The following is a 12,937-nucleotide window of genomic DNA, read 5'->3' as shown; positions in this document are numbered from 1 at the left end:
TAAACAAAATGGAAAAATGCATGAGGATCCATAGCCATAAAACGACCACTCCAAAAGACCGAAGTATTGCTATTTACTTGCGGCCTCCTGCCTTCTGTTGGCTTTTGATGACCTTCTTGACTATCTTTGCCTCCTCTACAAGGAATGCTCGTAGAATGCTGTTTGCGCACAGTTTATATTAGATAGACACGAGGTAATCAAGAGACGCACCGCGACTTGACACAGTCTCCGCATCGCGAACCACCATAAGCCCTGCACACAGTCTTTTGGCGCTTTGAAATCGTTGCGTATTGGCGGGGACGGAGAGCAGGGACCTACAACCACACGCACAAAAATCAAAGTCAAGATCAAAATCCATCCAACAGCCTAGCCAAAAGAGACGTACACCAGGAAGACCAATACCGCAATCACCGCATTTCGGCTGAGTAGCAAGTTTCTTGATATGGTGGTACACGAGTTTTCCACCTGGGGTCTTTACGATGCGTCTGCGGCTTGAGGTGGTGTTGTAGGGTTGGCGTTTTCGGAGTGTGACGCGTTGAGCCATTTGGGGAGCTGCCGATGCGTTCGTTAGTGAATTCTGTCAAGGCTCTGTTGTCTCCTTCCTCGTGGACTCACATTGATTGAGCCTGTGCAAAGCCTGTGTTAGTATTAGCTGGTTAGATAACGATGAGACGTACCTTGAAGAGAGGTCTTGAGGTCGTTTGGGCCGCTCAATACACCAGTCGCAACGGAGGGTTGTGGCTGATTGGTAATATACAGTACTTCGGCAATGTCCGGCTGGTAGACTGCACTCGGCGATACGTTTCATCTACTTTCATGTTTCGAATAGTGGAGAGGGCTGTTGAACCACTCGTTGAGCTGCGCTTGTCACTAGTCGTTAAACTGCATGCGAAACTCAAGACTGTTGTTCACATCCGCTGCTTCATTCTACCGATCATCGAATTTGAAGCCGCTGGTTGCTTCATCTTCGATAAATCATGTGTTCTTCCCATGAGACGCATTTTTACTTAAATGTGGAGGATATGGTGGTCTGGATTCTAGGGCCTATCTCTCACTATTTGGTGAGATGTGTGCTTTGGCTGATACTGATTCGGACACGTTCCTCAGACTTCAATGAGCTATTTATTATGTGAACCTTTGTCGGGTTCTGCATCAAGTCTACGTGTTCATACACTTAGTCCAGGCCATTTTCCTAGATGATTCGGAATCGACACTCGAGTCTCGCCATGCTAGAACTGTCAGACTGGTAGCCTGTAGGTGGACCGCCCTTGGATATTTCAGTGCGTTGATAAGTCGGTCTTGGTTTCTTTTTGCACTGGACCATCGGAGGCCTCGTGTTCTTAGATTTATTGTTGAGTTATTGCGCGTTTTGTCCACATGAATATTCAGTACATATGACAGTACTCAGGCTGCGCACACTTTTTAGGAGCAAAGATTCGTAGCACATGGTTGGATCGTACAAAAGCACCACGTACTTAATGTCGAATGATATACTTCTCGGAGTTGGCCCTCTGCTTACAGCGCTTGTCGTCCACATTCCTCTATGCTCGCAAAGACAGGACCACTAATGTATCTTCGACAGATCATGCGTTCTTCTCACATGCAAGTAGTCACTGGGGGCCGATTCTCCTGTGGTTCTCGTTGGTGTCAAATAGTTCAATGCGCGAAGTTATGTGGAACGTTTATGTGAACACTGGCAGTGCACTTGTAGAGTATTGCAGTATGCGGCCGCGTATAAGATGTAAAATTAATGCAGATGACCTCGGTAGATATCAAGTGCGTACTCGAGCTCATCAAAATAGCTACTCTTTGTTGCGAATAACCGAAGAAAAAGGGAATCGCCAGTAGAATCTTCATCCCAGGTTAACTTTCGTAGAGCGCTGGTAACTGCATCTCCTTGATGATAATCGAACAGCCGGCTAGAGACATACTGTTGATTCTTTTTCCATGATAAGCGGAACTTGAATGGAGCGAATTCGTCGTTTTCAAGGAAGTCTTGTGCTTCGTTTTGATGCAAAAATTTACTGCGAAAAAGGCTAGCCTCCAGGCTCAGGCTCTTAATCCGCGAGGTATGCAAAAAGGAACTGCCTGGATTCCTCCAATCAATGACAGAAACAACAACAGCACAAATGGGTTCGGGGTCTCCGTGATTGGCACTGACTGCGCCTGGAAACTCGACGATTCGCGATTGCTTTGTAACACCGACGACCTTCCCCCCAATTCTGGTGTACGGTTTATCAGCAGCGAGAGCCGCTGCTTGAACCTTGGCAAACCACTGTTCGCCTTCCGCCCAGCTCCAAATGTTTGGATGGAGTGTTGCTGTTGCTGTCAGCGGTGCATTCTGTTTAAGGAGGTATACGACAATATCGCTCAGACGATTGTCGAGGGCAATGTGGAGTGCCGTTCTGGCGGTCCAGTCAGGCACAGAAAGATCACGGACGAACTTTTCTATGACTGGTAGCCATTTTTTGTTGGACCAACGGGAAACTAATTTGGAAAGTAAAGTATGAAGAGGAGTGGAGCCATCGACGGTGAAAGTGACATCTGCGTTGCGTTGACACAGTTTGAGAACGATTTCTGGAGACCGCCGGTAAGACAGAAAGGCTGTGTGCAGAATGTCATCTGGTAGGGTGACCTCTGTTCGTGACAGCAAGAGTTCCACAGACACTTTACTTCCAATCGCGGCTGCCCACGAAATTGGAGTATAGGAGCCTGAAGGAAGACACCGCCGATGATACAAATCGGTTTGGATAAAAGAAGGCTTGTTTAGGTCGATGCCCAGCTTCAAGAGGACGTTGAGAAAGGCGGTGTTCGAGGCTATGGTAAAAATCAAGGGGGAACCAAAACCACGGGCAACATCCGCGCCCAGGAGGTCGGGTTGCTCCTTGACCAGGGTTTCCACCATCCATGGATTTCCAAACCGAAGAGGGACGAGTAGAAGTGAGGGGGAAGTGACACTCGACTGCTCATCGTTCGTCAATGATAGAACTAGACTTTCAAGCAGGGCATGTTTCTCTGTGTTGTGAAGGAACCCCAGGTGTAGCCGCTGCATGGCAGCCATAACACGAGGATCCTCATCCGAAACATGACAAAGGTGCGTCAATGCTTTAACTGCATAGCTCCGCAATGGATGGTTTTCTTCGCCGCCGACAGCAGAAGCAGAACCTATAGTACAAACCGACAAACACCTTCAGTTTCATAGCCCTTAAATGTGGAACGCTGTATTATACCTTTTGCGTACGTCACAGGCACGGAGTCACATAACACATACGTGATCAAAAGCTCGAAGATTCGTGCATGCGTGTCTGAGGTTGATTTCAGGATGTTATTAGGGCGACGACTGATCAGGTATTCCTGGTTTCGTAGCGCATCAGCGGACGAATAGCATCAAAAGGGTTAATATATCATACTTTGACGCTATAATGAGATAGGGCAACGACGCCTGTCGTCTCGTCGTAGGTCACAAGGCTTCCGCATGCGACCACGATATCCATAGGATCACTGGCGCAGAGATCCGAATCAAGAGTTGATTGCTCGACATTGATCATCATAGCTTCGTTGAGCTGGCCGAGCGTCAATGGGGTGAGAGCGCCAACGAGCCAAAGCAAGCAATGGTGGGCAATTTGGTCATAACCTCGCCCTTTTTGTGAGATGCCGCGAATAATCCTATCGTATGTTTCGTCTAATCCAGCCGGAAGATTGTTGAGGGCATCCTTAATATCAATATCTCTCGCGCAACGTCGAATTTCGTCCAGTTGACACTGAACCCAGCGAAACCTGCATGTGATCATACGATCATGAATTTCCGAGCAGCGATGAAAGTTGCTTTACTTACATGCCCTCGGCCTTTTCTAAGAGTTTCTCCGAAATCAAATTTCTAAGCGTCTCCTGTAGGCGTGATAGACGCTTCTGAGTCTTAAGCTGCTCAGTAATGTGCGCATGTATATCTGCTTTCATCTGTTCTGCGCTGTCCTTCAGCGACATGGTGGGGAGATCACGGAAGGCGTCTTGTATGTCTGGTTTGCTTCTACCAGTAACGAAAAGTCGTAGTTGAGCAGTTCTAGCAAGGTCTGCGAGGTGTTCTACCAGATCACTATAATCCTTGCATTCGTCCAAGGCGTCAATCATGAGAACCGGTCGGTCAACTAGTTTGGACGCTTCAACAAGCAGCTGTCGCAGAAATGTCAGATCTGTGGGACAATGCTCTCCGTTACGTTGTTGTTGTCCTAGCTCGTTCAGGGAGACGAAATCCACTCTTGTATTGGAATCTTCCTGCTCTGGCTTGCGTATCTTGGTGATCCAGTCGTCTGTAGATTGTCGGAGGAGCTGAACAACCAAAGATCGCAATACTGCAGCTGCGTTTGTCGTCTGGTCATCTCGAAAATTGCAATAGAAATAACCAAGCTTCTCCCCGCCGCCCTCGATTTCGTCGATAACAGCGGAACTGAGTATTCAGAAGTCAATTGACGCGCTCCAAAAGTTATCCAGAAATGGTAAACCTACGCAAGGATGGTCTTTCCACTCCCAGCTGTTTCGAACGTCAGCAACCTGTAATTAATGACGAGCGCAATAAAACTCACGCTGGCCATTCAACCACAGAAATGCGGAATCGGATGTATTCCAGGCCGCATATTGCTCGGCATGAAAAATCCACCGACTGGTCGCAGCATTGCGCTGGCGACGGGAGGTACGGTGCTTTTCGGTACAAGGGACAGGATCCATCCATCGAAGGAACTGTTCACGTTCTTCGGCTACGTATGGTTCAACAGGGTGAGGAGGTAACTGGCACCCATCATCTCACCTTTCTTCTGCGCTTCTTGAGCCATTTTTGATTCCTGGATTCCTCGGCCAACTTCCTGAACGTTTCGACCCACTTCCTGGACTCCTAGTTCGACTTTCTTCATACCTCGACCTACTTCTTGGACTCCTAGATTGACTTTCTTGATGGTTCGATCGACTTCGGTGAGTGTGATCCTTACGTTACATTAGCAACGAGTGATCATCACAGGCGAGTTAGCTCACCATGTGTCGATTGCTAGAATGTTTGTAATCTCGACGCAATATCCTTTCAATTTATTGAGAATTTCTCCTGCTTCCTTTTCCTTGAACGGCCACGTCCATTTGGTCATCGTCTTCATTTTTCCTATTTCCTGTTTGTTTGGCAGAATTTTCTTCAGTTCCATCTGTAATTTCGCGACTGGGCCGTTGTCGGCCATCAGATTTGAAAGTGCAAAACGGAGATTGTCTGGAAGAGAGCCATCTTTCTCGATCTCCATAACAGTGGTCAGAACTCCGCCAATCGAGCTGAACTCATTAAGCAAGCTCCGAGAAGACGAGTCAGCGTTGCGGACAGAAGCAACATATTTTAACACAAGAGCTGAAGCTTGTGCTATCGTTTGAACAAGCTGAAGAATAGTGAGACCGCTGGTGATGGGATCCATCTCGACAGTGCAAAATGAGCACCATGACTCTATTTATATCAAGGAAAGGCGCCCGGTCAGTCAGATTGCAACCATGATATGGAGGAAATGATAGTCTGCCTAGGGAAAAGCAATCGGCAATCTCAGACCATGCAAAGACCCATCGATAGTCGATAAGAACTGATATGAAGACACGAGGAACCTCACGTGGATCAATTGAGGATGGTGCCGTTTGCGCTGTACGCAACAAGTGCTTACTAAGCGAGTGGTGCGTTTAAGAAGCGACGCGCGGTAATAATACTTACTTCGGCGATGTCCGGCGTGTCCGTTTGTTTGTCAGTTCATCTTCAAGTGTAGTCACAAGTGCCCGATACATATCGAGCTGAGCCATGCCACTACTCAATAAAATGCCCGCAAAGACCGTGGTTTCGTCTTCCACAGATAAGGCTCAACATGCGTTCTTCCCATACGCAAGGTACACCTCCGTCGTGGGCGTGCACACCAGCCTTGTAGCATTCACAGCCCTCTTCCTACCCCAGACATCTCTCTTACTCTGGCCATCGCTCGCAGATTCTGACCGTCCAGAAACCCAATTTAAAGACGCACTGACAGATAACCCAGTCATCACACTCGCTTGGATCGTCGCAGGGCTGGTAGTCCTTCAAGTATGGTGGGCGGGCTGGATCAGGCATTGGTGTTTCGAGTACACTTCTCGTGCTGTTTCGAGCGATCAGATTAAAGTGGATAGGTATCAGTTCAATCAGGGAAGATTCTCGGTGTGTCTCCTTCCTCGCGATTCATATTTCTCATATTCTCTTAGAAATTAGGGAGAGCGGCTGTCTTCACTTCGTGTGTAGCCTTGGTATTCCATGCAACTATAGTATTATTCGGTGCTCCTTCTGCAAGGTAAAAATTGACGCATCCCACGAGATTCATGCTGATTGTATATTTGGAAAGCCACCTCCCTCATACATTCTTGCTGGCGATCGTTCTAGCATTACTATCCGTATTCGCACCAGCTTATGCACTGGGTTACCCTTCGTTCTCTTCCGACACTTCGTCCTTCATCACCAGACTTAACTGGACACGTTTATTCGCCGAGCTTTCGTGGGTTAATATGTATACCGTTTTATTCTTTGTCTGACATTGTGTTAGTCCGCGAAATCCGATAGAAAGAGCTCTGGTTTATCCCGCTGTCGCGACTCTCTTTGGCGCTTGGCTCGGTGCTTTACCAATCGCACTGGACTGGGATCGACCATGGCAGGTCAGTCCTAGCATCGTTTATCGAGGCTTGAGCTTATGATACCTAGGCCTGGCCGCTAACGCCTCTCTTTGGAGGGATCACAGGCTATATAGTCGGATCTCTCTCAGCAATTTCCGTCAGCGCACTAAAATGGCTGGCCGAGGAGAATATTAGAAGAGAACAATCGGAGACACAGAAAACCACCTGAAGCACCGATTGCGATTCTAGTTCCTTATTTAAATCGAGTTCTAGATACCTATAAATCACTCTTACTGATGCCCTTCTATGCGTGTATGTATGAGGTCGGCCTCCCTCAGGATTTGCTTCTACCTCGTTGTATATCTCGTTTCGTGTGTGCCGGATCACCATCTACCATTTTTACGCAGGTTCCTGCACAGATAGCAATGATAATTGTGAGAGTTTGGGTGATATTGGAAAGATTTCGAGCAAGTATTCGTCGTGTTCTGGCCGCCTGTCCACGAAGAAGAGGTGCCCGTCGGTGATTATATTAAGAGCTAGTTCGGTAACCCAAGGTAAAGTAAATTTGCCAACTTCAAGGATGATGTAAGGCCGGCACAGTAGGTGCCGATAGCTGAGTTTCAACCTTATGATATCAATATTAGTAGGACTTGTTATCCATTGCGCTCATTGCTTTAGGGATAGATATCGATAGATTATGGATACCATTGACCCCTTGCTCCAACAACTCGCTCAAGCCCAGGCTGTTCAGCCGCCAGCTGCAGGCCGTCGGCAGAATCATATGCGAATCCTACGTCACATTGCACTACTCGTCAGTGTCCTTCTGACTGCTACGCACTCATTGCTTCAGGACTCTGTACCTGAGGCATACCACACATCGGCCCTCTCAGGTGAAGAATGGGTCATGGAACTCATCGTTGGTCACCCGGATCGTATGCGATGCGAACTTGGCATGCATGCAGATGTCTTTCACGCGCTCATAGCCGAACTTCGTGTTTTGGGTTATGCTAGCTCACGCCACGTTTCGCTCGAAGAGCAACTTGCCATCTTTTTATATACGTGCGTTACAGGGCTAACAATCCGTCATGTCGGGGAGCGTTTTCAACGGTCAAACGACACCATCTCAAAGTAAGTTTGTTTTTAATGTTATTTATGATGAGCTCACAAATAATTCCAGGTATTTCCGGAAGATCTTGTTTATCTTTGCGTCCCCCCCGTTCTACACAACCTACGTACGTTCTCCCAATGACACCGATGACGTCTCCAGCAACATCCGTAACAACCCAAAATTCTGGCCTTACTTCAAGGACACTATTGGTGCGATCGACGGCAGCCACATCCATGCTCGCCCCTCATCATCTGACCGCCCCTCATATCGTAATCGCAAAGGTTTTGTTTCTCAAAACTGTCTATTCGCCTGCACCTTCAACCTCAAGTTCTCATACGCTCTCACTGGCTGGGAGGGATCCGCCACAGACGCACGCCTCTATGACGAGGCTCGTTCAGGCAGTTTGTATGTCCCTCCCGGCAAATATTTCTTAGCGGATGCGGGATTCCCTTTGTGTGACGAGCTCTTAGTCCCCTACCGCAGTGTCCGTTATCATTTGGCTGAATGGGGACGCGCTAATCTTAGGTATGTTTTATTTATTTTATATTTTAGGTTTTTTAATAACTATTCTATGTTTGCAGACCAACAACCAAAGAAGAGCTCTTCAATCTGCGACACTCATCCGCTCGAAATGTGATTGAGCGGATCTTTGGCGTGTTAAAACACCGTTTTCGTATTCTTTTGCTCTCACCTGAATATCCTATGACCATCCAGGCACGTATACCTGCCGCGCTATGCACGATTCACAATTTCATATCAACTCACAACCCTGACGACAACGTGCTCCCGGACGACGACGACGAACACTTCGATTACGACAACCCGGAGCACCAAGGGATCCCCGATGATGAGGAGGTGTTTGACGGAGCGGGAGGCATGAAGGAAGTGCGCAATCGTATTGCGCGCTCCATGTGGGAAGATTATCAGACCGTTTTGCAGCAGCGGGGCCTGCTAGATGACTCCTTTGAAGATTCTGACAATGATACGTAGCACTGTAGCACGACTCTCATGTATCCGCCGCCATCAAAGCACAAGATGTTTGCATTACCATGCTTCAACTACTGCATTATCATCATATGTTGTGTCAATAGCGCATTTTACATGAGTATACTAACTACCAGGCGCAGGAAGTTGAAGTCCCAACCGCTGGGCTGTGGAAAGAATAAAAGCACGGCGCATCTCCTTGTCAGCGGTCTGTGTGTATATGTCAGTAGCTGCAGGGTCCATAGAAAAAACCTGTTGTATTATAAGCCGCTCTGCGAACGGCAGCTCTGCATCCTCAACCTGCAACATCTGCATGGCCCTCGAGCGCTGGTCCATTACCCGATCCTCAGGATAGACCATGCGCTCAGCAATTACATCTGTCAAGCGATTGACAGAGCTCTGGAATCCCATCACGGCTACAGCTGTGGTGGCCTTCGATATCTTGGTGTCCAACGGAGTCTGTGCATGGCCTCCTGATCCACGGCCTGATGCGCGGCCTGATGCGCGGCCTGATACTGTCTTCGCTCTTTTGATAGAGCTCGACTCGGAGGGAGGCGGCATTTGCATTTGAGAAACTGAGGTAGATGCAGATGAGGCGGTCAGCTCCATGTCAGTGTGAGAACGTTTGCCAGGAGGAGGCATGAAGGACGGAGAAGCAGGAGGAGGCATGAAGGATGGAGAAGCAGGAGGAGGCATGAAGGACGGAGAAGTAGGAGGAGGCATGAAGGATGGAGAAGCAGGTGTAGAAGTGAGGGCAGCTGCTGCAGGGGCGGTGCTAGGACCAGCAACACCAGCACTAGACGTGGCAATAACGGGACCAATCATGGTATTGTGTTCACCTGCGGGTACGCTAGGACTGGAGCTTGAGCTTAAGGGAGGGGGGAGAGCTATATTGGGTTGGTACCCTGTGCGCCCTCGGGCGCCACTGCCTCGTGGTATTATGCCGTCCATTTGCTCGTAGTGTCTCCATCCTGATGCACGAAAAGGGCGCATGACTGAATTTCCCTATTATCAAACAGTGAGACGCATGAAATAGCATTAGCGAACTTGACGTACCTTCTTGGAAACATATTCATTCCATACTGAGGTTGAAGCCTCGCCCTCGACATTTGCCCCTCTAATATTGTCCCAGTGGACACCAGACTGCTGGCGGTACTTCTGAATAGCGTTGAAAGTCTGCTTTAACTACACGATCTCTTATCAAGTCTATAAAATGATATATTGATATGACTTACTGACGCCCATTTTGTCTTACACATTGCCCCACTCTTTGCTGGACCATGCTCCAGGTACTCAGCAATAGCCTCTGCAGCGCCATTGTACGTCGCATCTTTGAAGTTGCCAGCATCACCGATCTTGTCCCGATTGTTGGATAGGTAGAGGAGAAACTGATCAACCTCTGTGTCGGTCCAAACAGCCCTCTCTGTAGTAGTATGAGATGACTCCTGAGCCATGGAGAGGATGTGGACTTGAGCTGATAACACTATCGATATGACACTAGCCCAGATGTTGTTCCGATTGCATAGATCTTGAGTCGTATGCTGGGGTGTGTGATAGCTAGACATGGATCAAAGGAAGTTCAAGCTCCGATGTCGGTCTCCAAACCGGAAGCTACTGTGCCGGCCTTACATCATCCTTGAAGTTGGCAAATTTACTTTACCTTGGGTTACCGAACTAGCTCTAAAGGTGAGGTCTTCTGGCACAGAGAACACTGTTCTCGGACAGTTGTTATCAAACCTGAACCATGCTTGAGCTTTGTCTCTCAGGATTTGTAGACGCTCTGAGAATGCTCATGATACTTGGATCTGGCCACCAACGCCTCTGTTTGGAGGAATCGCTGGCTATATACTCGGGTGGCTAGCAGGTAAGGATAACATCAGCACATGACTATCGGAGAAGCAGAAGACCACCTGAGGCGCTGATTCCAATTCCAATTCTAGTTCCTTCTATTCAAATCGTGTCCAAGATATATACATCTCCCTTGCGGGACCAGCCCCTTCTACGTGGGTATGTATGAGGAAGACTAAACCTATTGTCCATCGACAACACGAAGGTCTCCGATAGACTGAGTGACGTAGTCGGGCACTATTGGCGAAGCGTTTGGGCCGGTGATATCTTGCTTCGACGTGATGCCTACAAACCACAACGTTCATTACAAGGACTGTTCGTTAAATTCGGAAACGCACCAGTTAGGACAAGGAGCGTTGCCAGGCCCCCAGCTTGTCCGAACAAAATATCAGTATTCAACCGATCTCCAATCATTATCGTGCGTTCCGGATCGAAATTCACCCTATCATAAACGCAGGATCATTATCATCTCTCGACAACCAAACACACCAGCTAAGACGGAGACACGTACTTGGCTTGGATACAATCCAACATTGTCTTCGCAGGTTTCCCAATACTTATCGGATCTTTCTCCAGTGCATAGCGTAATGGTGCACTGATAGCTCCTGCTCCAGGCAAGAGACCATCGGCGCTTGGGAATGTACTGTCTTCATTGGTGACTAGGAATTGACAGCCGGGGTTCCGTGTGAGGTATTGGAATGCTTTTGACAATTTCGTATAGTTTACGCTGAGGTCCAGGCCGCAAAGGACGGCTTGGACGTCTGGGTCAAGGGAGAAAGACGAGAGGGAGAATGGTTCGAGGGTGCAATCTGCTGGGTCCTGGGTGTGTGCGCGCGCGAGTCAGTGCGTGAGTGAGTGAGTTTAGATAATGAGCGGTGGGCTGGAGCAGGATCAGGGAAGGGGTATCAACATACCGTTCCACCAATGAAAGAAACGCCTTCTTCCCTCAGCTCCTCCTCAATGCCTGCCATCCCGATCACATACACCTTTTTATCCTTTGGAAGTTTCATGACTGAGGATATGTAAACAGCAGAAGCATATGCTGAACCGTATATCTCTTCCTACAACCCATCGCATCGCAACAATCAGGAAATGGCCTCTGGATCCATCAAGACCCAAACCGAACAAAACACCCACCACACTTGCTTGCACACCCAAGACATCAAACTTGGTTTTATAACTCTTCCTTGACTTGCTAGCATTATTGGTGACAAAAAGAATTCGCTTCCCTTCATGACAATCGGTATCAAAAAATCGCCATCATCGTCATTTTCAATACCAAAGATTATGCAACTTGGCACGCACCTCGCTTCCGGAGGATCTCCAAAACCTCTACAGCCCCTTCGATCAACCGATCGCCGTGCCATAATACGCCGTCACAGTCGAACATCCATGTGTCGTATCTGTCGATTAGGAGGGAGTATTCTGGGCGGGTCGTGAGGTGGGCAGGCATGATGGATGTTAGGCGTGGAGGAGGGTGAGAGTGAGGGATTCTGTGTTGGAACTAGCTGAGTGAGATCTCACGCGCGTGACTTGCTCAACTAGATTTGCCTTTTCGAGACCGAGAGCAGGCGGACCCCTTGTAGTGCATGATGGGTGGACAACTCAGAGTCTGACAGTACGACATCCCGCTAGCATAATGGTCGTCCGAAGTCACGGCTCGGCATTTTCCAACGTCTCTTCGTCTCCCACACCTTTCATCCTGCAAACATCTTCCATAACAAGGCTCGCGACTCTTCTAGCCAACACTCTTGTTGACACTCAAGCCTTCGTTTTTATGATAGAGGGGAGATGCATGATTTGTGATATGCGATCTCGAAAACGATAGACCTGAAGGGGAAGTTGGGAATGGTACTATGGTGCACGTCACTTAGTCACCGCTACTTTTGTGCAGGCGCCAAATTGACGCAAAAAAATCATAACCCTAACCCCAAGTCCAAATTAGGCTGGGGCGGGAGGAGCAGCTTCGATGTTCATCAGTGAACCTGTGAACATATTAAAATGTCATAGTTGACTATATATTGATAGCAATCACAAGAATCTTCGAAAATGTGGCGGGGGGGGTTACATGACCTTATGTGGGAACGATGAATTTTCCAGGTATGCTACAAAACTGTCCTATCTTCGGCATACCATCTTCTGCTTGGATTATCCTGCTAACAGATCGTGAAACCCAAGCGAACAAAGCAAAATGCTAGTTCGTAATCGTGAGGGTAAGTGTAAAATTCGCCAACTGGTACTGATGCAAAGTCCTTTCATCATGTGGCAATCTGTAATTTAATAGGTCCGGTGCGAGAGCTGCAGCTCCTCAGACTAGTTGTGAATTGCTGCTGTCAATATTTGCTTGCATAATGA

At 48.1% G+C, this 12,937-nt stretch overlaps 4 protein-coding genes across 4 annotated transcripts; 1 reads left to right on the top strand and 3 right to left on the bottom strand.

The window, feature by feature from the left end:
- Positions 1 to 73: 73 nt before the first annotated feature.
- On the bottom strand, positions 74 to 544 carry HD556DRAFT_1432741 (ribosomal protein L34Ae; the record flags this gene model as incomplete). The annotated part of the gene is made up of 3 exons (XM_041305157.1): positions 74 to 158; positions 211 to 314; positions 386 to 544. The coding sequence occupies 3 exons, from the start codon at positions 542 to 544 to the stop codon at positions 74 to 76; spliced, it is 348 nt and encodes a 115-aa protein (XP_041158709.1).
- Positions 545 to 1,642: 1,098 nt separating this feature from the next.
- HD556DRAFT_583589 (uncharacterized protein) lies at positions 1,643 to 5,676 on the bottom strand. Its single transcript, XM_041311003.1, has 8 exons — positions 5,023 to 5,676; positions 4,802 to 4,974; positions 4,581 to 4,751; positions 4,504 to 4,528; positions 3,836 to 4,444; positions 3,411 to 3,777; positions 3,231 to 3,354; positions 1,643 to 3,165 (listed from the first exon to the last, which is right to left on the bottom strand). Exons 1-8 carry the CDS (start codon positions 5,439 to 5,441, stop codon positions 1,748 to 1,750), a joined length of 3,306 nt encoding a protein of 1,101 aa, XP_041158708.1. The 5' UTR covers positions 5,442 to 5,676; the 3' UTR covers positions 1,643 to 1,747.
- A 57-nt stretch (positions 5,677 to 5,733) lies between these two features.
- HD556DRAFT_1382214 (GPI biosynthesis protein family Pig-F-domain-containing protein) lies at positions 5,734 to 7,189 on the top strand. The gene is made up of 5 exons (XM_041303276.1): positions 5,734 to 6,196; positions 6,241 to 6,326; positions 6,378 to 6,527; positions 6,576 to 6,684; positions 6,731 to 7,189. The coding sequence occupies exons 1-5, from the start codon at positions 5,810 to 5,812 to the stop codon at positions 6,869 to 6,871; spliced, it is 873 nt and encodes a 290-aa protein (XP_041158707.1). The 5' UTR covers positions 5,734 to 5,809; the 3' UTR covers positions 6,872 to 7,189.
- A 3,574-nt stretch (positions 7,190 to 10,763) lies between these two features.
- On the bottom strand, positions 10,764 to 12,035 carry HD556DRAFT_1444794 (HAD-like domain-containing protein; the record flags this gene model as incomplete). Its single annotated transcript, XM_041306834.1, has 6 exons — positions 10,764 to 10,867; positions 10,921 to 11,024; positions 11,094 to 11,401; positions 11,497 to 11,643; positions 11,720 to 11,811; positions 11,888 to 12,035. The coding sequence occupies 6 exons, from the start codon at positions 12,033 to 12,035 to the stop codon at positions 10,764 to 10,766; spliced, it is 903 nt and encodes a 300-aa protein (XP_041158706.1).
- Between the last annotated feature and the right edge of the window lie 902 nt (positions 12,036 to 12,937).

The sequence above is a fragment of the Suillus plorans genome (assembly GCF_016647745.1).
Source record: "Suillus plorans strain S12 chromosome Unknown HD556scaffold_39, whole genome shotgun sequence".
In the NCBI taxonomy this organism is placed as follows: Eukaryota; Fungi; Basidiomycota; class Agaricomycetes; order Boletales; family Suillaceae; genus Suillus; species Suillus plorans.
This window is presented reverse-complemented; position numbering and strand designations above follow the sequence as displayed.